This window comes from Babylonia areolata, chromosome 19, assembly GCF_041734735.1.
Source record: "Babylonia areolata isolate BAREFJ2019XMU chromosome 19, ASM4173473v1, whole genome shotgun sequence".
In the NCBI taxonomy this organism is placed as follows: Eukaryota; Metazoa; Mollusca; class Gastropoda; order Neogastropoda; family Buccinidae; genus Babylonia; species Babylonia areolata.
In genome coordinates, this window is record NC_134894.1 from 3,437,515 (window position 1) to 3,448,480 (window position 10,966).

Genomic DNA, 10,966 nt, shown 5'->3' on the forward strand with positions numbered 1-10,966 from the left:
TCAGGTTTGAGATTCCGCAACCCATGTCAGCGTCCGGTGGGTAATGGAAACAGGAGCATACCTAGTATAGTCATCTACAAAACGGAATATCGTTGCCACACGGCGGGCCGAATACGGTGATGCAGGTAAAGTCCCACTCGTACGTACGAGTGATGATGGGAGTTTCAGACCATCAGCGCTGAAGTAACAGAATAAGAAGAAAAAGAAGGAGGAAGAGGAGGAGAGGGAGATGTCCAGATGTCACCTGGAGCAACACGTCACACATACCGATGCCTTGCGCCAGGCGGCGGGCGCCACCTGTGGAGATGAGGTCCCTCTGTCTGAGGACGTCCAGAGAACGTCCGAACAGGATGGTCCAGGGTACCGTCAGAATGAAGGGAATGCCACACACAAAGTCTGCCTGCACAAACAGTGATGATGATGATGACGATGGGCTGTAAACTGGTCAGGTTTGGCTACTGCTACTATGTGTGTGAGTGAGTGTGAGTGTGTGTATGTGTGTGTGTGCGTGCGCGCGCGCGCGCGCGCTTCTGTGTGTGTGTGTGTGTGTGTGTGTTATCTATGAGGCACAGCCCTTCAACGACCACGCGGGATCGTAAAAAGTTACGTCACAACCCCACACTCACTTCCTACAACAGAAGCAGTGCAGAAGGGCGATAATATGTGCAGTGAGGGCTGCACGTATTGTCGCCGGCGATAATTCATGCAAGGGCGACAATACATGCCTCAATACAGCTTCTCCCCCCCCCCCCCCCACCCCCCCACCCCCTTTGTTTCAATCGGTTTTAGGTTGCGTAACACACCTAAACGTACGCTCCTTTTTTTTTCCTTTTTTTTTTTTTTTTTTTTTTTTGATGGTCTCATTCTTTGTGTTGTGTCCGACAGAATCAAGTGAACTGGTCAACCATCTCTTTCTCAGCATGGTCCTGCCATTGATGTTTCTCAGGGCCGGAACAGCACGCTGGGTGTGTGCACAGGTCACGATCCCTTTTCCTTCAGCAAAGCAGGCGTGGTGTAGCATGTATGGATCTGTCCGCGCGCTTTGACGCCTGCTTGTTGTCTCCCCTGCACATGTTACTGTGATGCTATTCCATATGCGCTGTGACGTAGACAAATAAGCAGAGAGAACACAACAACGCTCGCGTTAAACAACCCACACCATACGTTTGGACGTACTAATGGAAAACTGATCAAAGAAATGCAAAGCACTGTCCATGATTGACCCCTGGGCAGCTGAACATTGGTGACATGAGAGCAGTGTGGCACGAATCTGAAGTGTAATGGCTACTTTCTGTGTACTCTTAAGTGGTGCAATTGATTTTGCTGAACAGAAGTATTGCGAAGAAGTCTGGATAAAGAATGGTGGCTGATATCCTGACCTATAAGCTGTCTTATCTCGGAGAGGCGATCGTTCTTCACTGGCGAGTACATCCGTCAGCAGCAGTCAAGACAAAGAAAGAGAGAGAGAGAGGGGGGGGGGAGAGGGGGAGAGAGAGGGGGGGATGTAGACAGAAAGAGAGAGACAGAAAGAGACAGAAACACAAAGAGAGGCACACAGAGAGGGAGAGAGAGGGTGGAGAGAGATGTAGAGAGAGAGAAAGACAGACAGACACAGACAGAAAGAGAGAAAGACAGAGAGAGAGAGAAAGGGAGAGAGAGGGGGAGAGAGATGTAGAGAGAGAGAAAGGGAGAGAGAGGGGGAGAGAGATGTAGAGAGAGAGAAAGGGAGAGAGAGGGGGAGAGAGATGTAGAGAGAGAGAAAGACAGACAGACACAGACAGAAAGAGAGAAAGACAGAGAGAGAGAGAAAGGGAGAGAGAGGGGGAGAGAGATGTAGAGAGAGAGAAAGGGAGAGAGAGGGGGAGAGAGATGTAGAGAGAGAGAAAGGGAGAGAGAGGGTGGAGAGAGATGTAGAGAGAGAGAAAGACAGACAGACACAGACAGAAAGAGAGAAAGACAGAGAGAGAGAGAAAGGGAGAGAGAGGGGGAGAGAGATGTAGAGAGAAAGGGAGAAAGAGAGAGAGACAGAGACAGAAAGGGAGAGAGAGTGGAGAGAGAGATGTAGAGCGAGAGAGAGACAGAGAGAAAAGCAGCAGGAAGCAGACACTACTGACGTATCCTCTGGACGTGTGAAGGACGTCAGTGAAGAATGCAGGAGCGACAGTGATGGAGAGGTAAATGACGACATCACCGGACGTCTGGCCGATGGCCACAGCATACAGGGGTCCACTCCGCGCCATGGCGGCCCATGGAATCTGCAGCACACAAACCGAAGCTGAAACTGAACTGATAAACAAACAGGTATTACAAAGGAGTTTTGGCGTTTGTGGAGAGGCGTCTTCAGGACACGACCAGAGGAGTGTATCCCGGAAAGAGAGGTGGCGAGACCCATCGTCTGATACTGCCTGCCCATATGTATGTATGAGGGTCAGTCCTGTTCCACTAACACCATCAGAACAGCACAGGAGGCAACTGCTGTCCCGACGACCTGGACTAAAACTTGATAATAGTGGAGAGTGTCTTGCCCATATACGGTCTGACAAACTTTTTTCGAAACGAGCGAAACAGAACAGAAATCTAGAAACTATTTCTACATATGTGTCAGATACTATTAATCAATCAAATGTTGATCGACAAAATGTTGCTCCCATTATGAGCACTTCACCACTTCCATTATGGGAATTAACGGGAGCAGCTTTTGATATTCAATATTGTGACAAGATGAAAATCCCAATATACTAGCTTCTCGGGTCAAATCACACTTATCTGAAACATACCTCTACCACTTAAAAATATATACAGACGGTTCTGTTCTAGAAAATCAGTTTGCTGGTTCTGGATATGCAATTCCTGCTTTGAAAATTGAAGTCATATCATATTGGAAAGGGCTTCTCAATTTTTACAGCTGAATTAATTGCCGTCCTTATGGCATTAACATATCTAATTGATCTGCCCCTAAACTTGATTGTTTTATTTTATGTCGATTCAAAATCAGTTCTGCAGTCTATCAAATCAGGTTGTACGAACATTAATTATAACATCATTTTTGAAATAAGATTTTTGATTCACTGTATTCAAATGAGAGGAACTAATATTGAAATGTGCTGGATTCCCTCACACTGTGGGCTTTTCTGTAATGAACGTGCAGATCATCTTGCAAAGCTTGGAGCAAAAAACGCTTTAAATGCAATTGAACTTCCTCATCGTTTATCATCATCTGAAATGTGTAATATTGTTGAAAGAAATATGCAAAATTCTTTTTATGTCTTTAGAAGTTAACACTTCTGCCTTATTAAATGCCAAAGGAACTGGCAGGGCTGTTAAGAGCATGGCATTTAGGTTATTACTAAATGCCCCATACACAAAATATTGTGAAAATATTGAATGCATTTGCAAGGGACGTTTAACGGTAGAGCACGTTTTAACCCGCTGTTTAGTAATGAAACCTTTTTTGCCTCCAGAAATTGCGGAACACGTGTTACCAGTTTCAAATGTGAACATTTTTTGGAAAATGTTATATATTTCAAACTGTTCTTTATTAAAGTTAGCTAGCTATGTGTTAAATAGTCCAGTTTGTTGTTTATTGTAGTCCCCACACGAACCTACTTTTCAAATAATAATCTACAGAAGTAGTGCGTACAATATTTGATTATTGATCATGTTTTTGTCCTAATCCCGCTTCCCCCGTCCCGCCTCTCACACACAACCTTCCAATATTATGTTTTTTCTTTCTCCAATCACTGACACTCACCCTCTCCATTTTAGATTTTGTACTCTCATCTTTTCCACATTCTGTTCTCTCTCTCTCTCTCTCTCTCTCTCTCTCTCTCTCTCTCTCTCTCTCTCTGTTCTCTGTCTGTCTGTCTCTTTCTTCCTTTCTTAGTCCCCTTCTCCTTGCCCCCCACCCCCACCCCCTCTCAACCCCCCCGCCCATCCCCTCCACCTCAACCGCCCCCCTTTTCATTCGAATATACAGAAATGTCGATTTCTAATTAATAATAACAATTATCATTATGATAGAAATGATAATAATCCAAATGATGATAATAATATCATATATTTTCAGTCTAATATCATCATCGTAGATGAACAGCGTGCCAGACACCAAAGGTACTACCTCTATCCAGAGCCCCTACACCCCACTGCTTCCTACTAGATAGGATGGACGGGCATCACTGGTCCTCATCCACCCCTAAATCTCTCACGTGTTGGCTCCAAGCGCCACACCCCGGTAAACCGCTTCAGCTGGCGGGCTAAACCACGTGAGGGGGTGGTGTTTACACTGCACCACTGGGCGGAAGAGCGGCGACAGGCGGCCAACGACCAGGGCGGAAGGGTCCCACGATGGACTCAACGGCTAAGTGTACATGACCGAGGGCGTACCACACCATAATCGTGGACTACGGCTTGCGGTCCTGGCTTGGAGAGGAGACGGGCGCCGCCAAGCTTTACCAAGCCCACTGAAAGGACATGAGGAGGAAGAATCAGTTTTCCAAGCCGGATCGGCCGGGGCCCGGATTAACAACGACCGCGCGTCCCACTGACTCACTTCAGGGTGGGAGCGATAAGTGGGCTACTGGAGTGAGAAATACCATCAAACTACCCACGCAATGTACAACCATCGGAACGTGGAATGTTCGTACCCTGTATGCCTGTGGTAAGCTCCATGAAAATCGCTGGTGATTCCTCTACCCAAGAAGGGCAACCTCAAGCAGTGTCAAAATTACAGGACTATAAGTCTAATTAGCCACCCAAGCAAAGTCATGCTCCGCATCATCCTCAACCGATTGAAATCCAAGGCTGAGGAGCTGCTATCAGAAGAACAAGCAGGCTTTAGAAAAGGGAGGAGCACTGTCGAACAAATATTCAACTGTCGAGTCCTCATTGAAAAACATCTACAACACCAAAAGGACATCTTTCACAACTTCATCGACTTCAAGAAGGCATTCGATCGGGTGTGGCACAGCGGCCTCTGGCAAGTACTGAGAGGCTTCAACATTGATGAAGGGCTCATTCAAGTCATCCAGGCCCTCTACGAACATTCCAGCAGCGCAGTGCTCCTCAACAATCAACAAGGACAGTTCTTTCGGACCACAGTCGGAGTCAGGCAAGGATGCCTATTATCCCCAATACTTTTCAACATCTTTCTGGAGAGAATTATGCAGGAGGCCCTTGAAGACCACCACACGTCCATCACCATTGGCGGTAGGCCAGTCTGCAATCTGCGATTCGCAGACGACATCGACCTCATGGGGGGCACTAACACCGAGCTCCAGGATCTAACAAACAGACTCACTACAAGAGCAAATGCTTACGGCATGGAGGTCAGCACAGAGAAGTCAAAGGTCATGGTCAACAGCACAACTAACATCAGTGCCAACATAACCATGAATGGTGAGCCCTTAGAAGAAGTGACCAGCTTCAAGTACCTGGGAGCAACCCTGTCCAAAGACGGCACCTGCACAGCAGAAATCCGAAATAGGATTAATTCTGCAACGGCAGCGATGGCCAGACTGAACAGGGTATGGAAGAGTAACATCAGATTCCACACAAAATTCCTGCTCTACAAGTCACTGGTGGTCTCTATCCTCTTATATGGATGTGAGACATGGACACTGATGGCAGAAACAGAAAGAAGAATCCAAGAAGATGGCATGGTTTGGTCACGTCATACGACATAACACCCTCTCCAAAACCATCCTGCAAGGGACTGTAGAGGGAGGGCGCAGACGGGGGCGGCAGAAAAAAAGCTGGTCTGACAACGTCAAGGAATGGACCAAAATGACGATGCCAGATCTCCTCACGACAGCTGCCAACAGAACGGCGTGGCGAGCTATGACATCTTCCTCATGTCCCCCCAACGACCCCAGCGGTCAAGGGAATGAGTGAGTGAGTGAGTGAGATGAACAGACTATAAATAAATAAACGAACGAATCTTGCCCATGTTACATCCCCACTCTTTCGGCCAAGAGGGTTTCAGGACAGTCGGTGTTGGGATGGTCCCCAAAGGCCAACTGGCCATCAAGGCTGCAGCACTAAGAGCCAGTTGAATTTTGTCTCGTAGTTTGGGAGTCATAGTCCTTCACAAAAGACTAAGCTGTAAATGATTTCCAATTACAACAGAGAAACCATTGATAACACAGCTCTCTGCTGGCCCAGCTGCAAACTGATGTCAACCTGTGATGTACTCTCACACTGCGGCCACATTTGTACGTCTGCCTGTGGGCTGTGTTCTCATGTGTCACTGACGTCTCCGTCTCCATCGTTCGCGATGGACTTCCATGATTTATGGCCCAGTGGAAAGGCGACCGACAAGGAAGTGAATGTCCACGGGTTCCAACCCTAATACGAACAGGATTTTTGTTCACTCCACCCTCCACTATTTGTGCGGTGGTCTGGGTGCTATTCTTTCGGGAAGAACGATAAAGTGCGGTGTCCAGTGCAGCATACACGTGGAAGGACTCACGGCAACAAAAGGGTTGTCCCTGCCAAAATTCCGTAGAAAAACCTACTTTCAGACCATGCACTGTGGCGACGCGCTCTCATAGACGCACAGCCCGACTTTCAAAAAGAGAAATTTGTTGTGACAAAAAAGTAAATCAATTATGCAATTACAAGCTATTAGGGATCGCGCAACAGCAGGCAGCAACAGTTGTGAAGTGTTGTGTTGCATTGCACTGTGCTGTGCTGCGCTGTGCCGCATTGTACATTATGGGAGGAAGGTGGCAGAATGATTAAGATGTTCGTCTGCCAATACAGAGTCCGTGAGGGTCTGGGTTCGAATCCTGCTCTCGCCTTTTTTCACAAGTTTGACCGGAAAACCAAACTTAGCGTCTAGCCGTTCGGATGATACAATAAACCGAGGTCCCGTGTGCAGCATGCACTTGACGCACTGAAAAAGAACCCATGGGAACAAGAATATTGTCCTCTGGCAAATTTCTGTAGATGAAATCCACTGTGATAGCTACACAAATATATATGCATCCACTCAAAACCTAACCTGGCAGATGTGGTGTAGCGTATATGGATTTGTCCGAACGTAGTGACGCCCCCTTGAAAAACTGACACTGCCTTCTATGTACCTCACATTGTATTATATCTTAATGTATTTATTAGTTTGTTTATTTCATTTCATTTTCTGTCAGTGTCTTATGCAAACGTAAGGTAGGCTCTCAAGGTCTTGCCAAAGCCTTGAAACCGAAACTGAAACTGCATCGAATTGTATTGTCTTGCATAGTATTGCACTGCATTGCGGTTTGTTATGTAGCAATCTCGAATATTGCAGGCCTATTGTATCCAACTGCCGTGACCAGAAAACATATTAATTTACTGTTGTCCTCAGGCGTCTGCCAAGGCTTCCAAGCCACCTGAAAGCTGTGGTGTTGTCACCCCGTGATGAAACATGGGTGGTGTTTCTTGCCCACAGTCTTTAGAGTAAAGGGTTAAAGGGCAGTAAATTCATATCCCGTGTGTCCAGGGTTCGGCACAGAACGGCGGGGCCCAGTCCTCTCCTTCCACCGTTTTACTATTCTCTGACCGGTCAGGTACCAATCACACCCGGGGTAAAGTGCCTTTCCCCAGGACACAACACCATGCTGAAACGAAGCCTCAAAGTAAGGATCACTGGTGGACACCGGATCAGATGTTCAACACCTAACCGACTGTACCATATCCCCCCCCCCCCAACCCCCCCTCACACCGTCCCTCATGGGTTGGATTGCCGACGCAGAGTCCGCCCCATGACAGCACGTGACCAGCGGCCCACAGACACCGACGCACCTTGCCCTTGCCCATGTCGTCCTGCTTGCAGGCCATGATGAAGTTCTTTTCTTCCTGGCTCGCCCAGCGGGAAGACTCGGGGCTGTTGTCAGCGAACGCCAGCCACACAGCCACGAACAGCAAAGACAGGCCTCCTGGAGGACACGGCGCGTGGTGACCACAGTTATGACAGTGATGTGTCAACATGGTGGTGACCACAGTTATGACAGTGATGTGTCAACATGGTGGTGACCACAGTTATGACAGTGATGTGTCAACATGGTGGTGACCACAGTTATGACAGTGATGTGTCAACATGGTGGTGACCACAGTTATGACAGTAATGTGTCAACATGGTGACCACAGTTATAACAGTGATGTGTCAACATGGTGGTGACCACAGTTATGACAGTGATGTGTCAACATGGTGGTGACCACAGTTATGACAGTGATGTGTCAACATGGTGGTGACCACAGTTATGACAGTGATGTGCCAACATGGTGGTGACCACAGTTATGACAGTGATGTGTCAACATGGTGGTGACCACAGTTATGACAGTGATGTGTCAACATGGTGGTGACCACAGTTATGACAGTGATGTGTCAACATGGTGGTGATCACAATTATGACAGTGATGTGTCAACATGGTGGTGACCACAGTTATGACAGTAATGTGTCAACATGGTGACCACAGTTATAACAGTGATGTGTCAACATGGTGGTGACCACAGTTATGACAGTGATGTGTCAACATGGTGACCACAGTTATAACAGTGATGTGTCAACATGGTGGTGACAACAATTATGACAGTGATGTGTCAACATGGTGACCACAGTTATAACAGTGATGTGTCAACATGGTGGTGACCACAGTTATAACAGTGATGTGTCAACATGGTGGTGACCACAGTTATAACAGTGATGTGTCAACATGTTCGTTTCAACAGTAACTACAGCGATGTATCAACTTGTTGGTGACAACAGATACGACAGTGATGTGGAAAGGACAGAGGCCGAGTTAACAATCTAATGACTGACGCCTTGAGTCACGCAGTTCAGCTTCATGGCTTCATGATGTGCCAACAGGCTGCTCTGTGCAGCACCTGAAAGGGGAGCAGGTCAGGGTCGCCTATTCCTGTTTCGCCCATGCTTTGATCACACCGCAAACCTCAACGACCTCATGGGAGTCTGACTCTTTGTCCCGTTTCACCCTGCCGCCGTTCCTTCTTTGTCAGTTCAGCCTCTCTGTCCGTCTGTATGTCTGCCTGCCTGTATGTCTGTCTGTCTCTTTCTTTCTCTCTCAAACACAGACACATACAGACAGACAGACAGGGACGCAGACACACACATGTATGCATACACACACACAAACATATACACGCACACACGCATGCTGCACGCACGCACACATACACACACACACACGCACGCACGCACGCACGCACACACACACAAACACACGCGCGCGCGCGCGCGCGCGTTTCGGGTGAACGTGATAGTAAAGAAAAAGGACAATCAGCAACATGTAATGCCAAACGAGAAAAAGTATAATTACGAGAAAAAAAAAATTAATGAAAGACAATGATATATATATTTCAAGTATGAATCACCTCATCAAAATAAAGCACAAATATATACATTTCACACCACTTTCGCACACACACACACACACACACACACACACACACACACACACACACACACACACGAATCAACTCACCCTCTCCACACAGAGACTGAGTCAGACAGACACACACACACACACACACACACACACACACACACACACACGCCCGCGCGCGCACACACATTTGTGCAAATTTTCTCATTAATTTCAATTTAAATCTATCTAAAACTAAATGTCTCATGTTGTTTTGGGGTGAAACTTTCAAATATGTCAAATGTTTGCTTCATGGTCAAGTTAGTTATTTGCTTTAATAGCTTCCACTTACATTGTATGAAGGCTTCCATTTTCCTCAGTGTTATGTTTTTTCGTCTACGATCACGTTGCGAATAGATGCTGAATTGAACACACACACACACACACACACACACACACACACACACACACACACACACAGAGAGAGAGAGAGTTACCTGACACGTAGAAGATGTAGGGCCATCCCAGAACGGGACTGTCACAAACCAAGGCGGGAAAGACGAACCCGAGGAAAGCCCCGGCATAGAACCCTGTGGGAGTGTACGGTACGTGTTCAGTCTGTGTTGGTCCACCATGCTGCAGAGAGAATGCTTCATCATCTCCAGAGAGAAACTAACTGTTTAAGTCATTAGTTCCTTGCCTTTGCTTTACAGCTGGGTTGTGTTGTTCCGTTGCGTCTTCGAGTGACTGTGTGTGTGTGTGCGTGTGCGTGTGCGTGTGAGCGATCTCGGGTAAGAGGAATGTCATTAAAGATTTTCCCTGATTTAGTCACGGTTATTGTAGGAGGCTGAAATTACACATGTATAACAATACATATCGCTTTAGAGTTCGTGGTAAATTCCATCCCTGAACTTATAACAGTTTCTTTTTTACAGGTGCTACGGTGGAGTAAGGTGTGGCAATGGAGCCGGTTGAATGCAGAGCGGTCGTCACGTTTCTGTACTTCAGAGGCCGCACACTCATGTTGGATGAGATGAAAGAGGCTTCCGGGGAGGATGTCCCATCGTATCGTGGCATCGTCAACATCGTGTGGTCGGACATCGTTGGTAACTATTCTCATTCCTGGGCGATCACAGTCCGGCAATGAAGATACCATCCGGCAAGCGGAGACCGCCATTTTGGAGGATCGCCGCATATATGATAGTCAGTCGTGTCCGACTATGACCATCAGAACAGCAGAGGAGGCAACCGCTGTTCCGACTATCTGGGCTAGAATTTGATTATTGTGGAGAGTGTCTTGCCCAAGTTAAATACCCACTCTCTCGGCCAAGAGAGTTTTAGGACAGTCGGCGTTGGGATGGTTCCCAAAGGCCAACTAGCCCACAAAGCTGTAGCACTAAGAACCAGTGCAATTTTGCCTCCTGGTTTGAGAGTGATAATCCTTCACAAAAGACGAAGCTGTAAATGATTTCCCATTGACTGGAGAAACCATTGATAATACAGCTCTCACTTTGCTGTTGGCCCAAATGTAAAACTTATAAATCAGTCAAGCCGCATAACCACTCACCAACTCACCAACTGGCCCAAGATATCAAGATCAGTGTGA

At 47.1% G+C, this 10,966-nt stretch overlaps 1 protein-coding gene across 1 annotated transcript in view; it reads right to left on the reverse strand.

Annotated features, from left to right (window-relative positions):
* LOC143293978 (putative transporter slc-17.2) overlaps positions 1-10,537 on the reverse strand; it is a 14,542-nt gene extending 4,005 nt beyond the window's left edge. The window contains exons 1-5 of the mRNA XM_076605372.1: positions 10,294-10,537; positions 9,858-9,950; positions 7,780-7,913; positions 2,115-2,255; positions 268-400 (exon numbers count right to left, since the gene is read on the reverse strand). Of these exons, the coding sequence (XP_076461487.1) occupies positions 268-400; positions 2,115-2,255; positions 7,780-7,913; positions 9,858-9,950; positions 10,294-10,537 (745 nt within the window). The remainder of the gene's footprint in view (positions 1-267; positions 401-2,114; positions 2,256-7,779; positions 7,914-9,857; positions 9,951-10,293) is intronic.
* Positions 10,538-10,966: the final 429 nt, after the last annotated feature.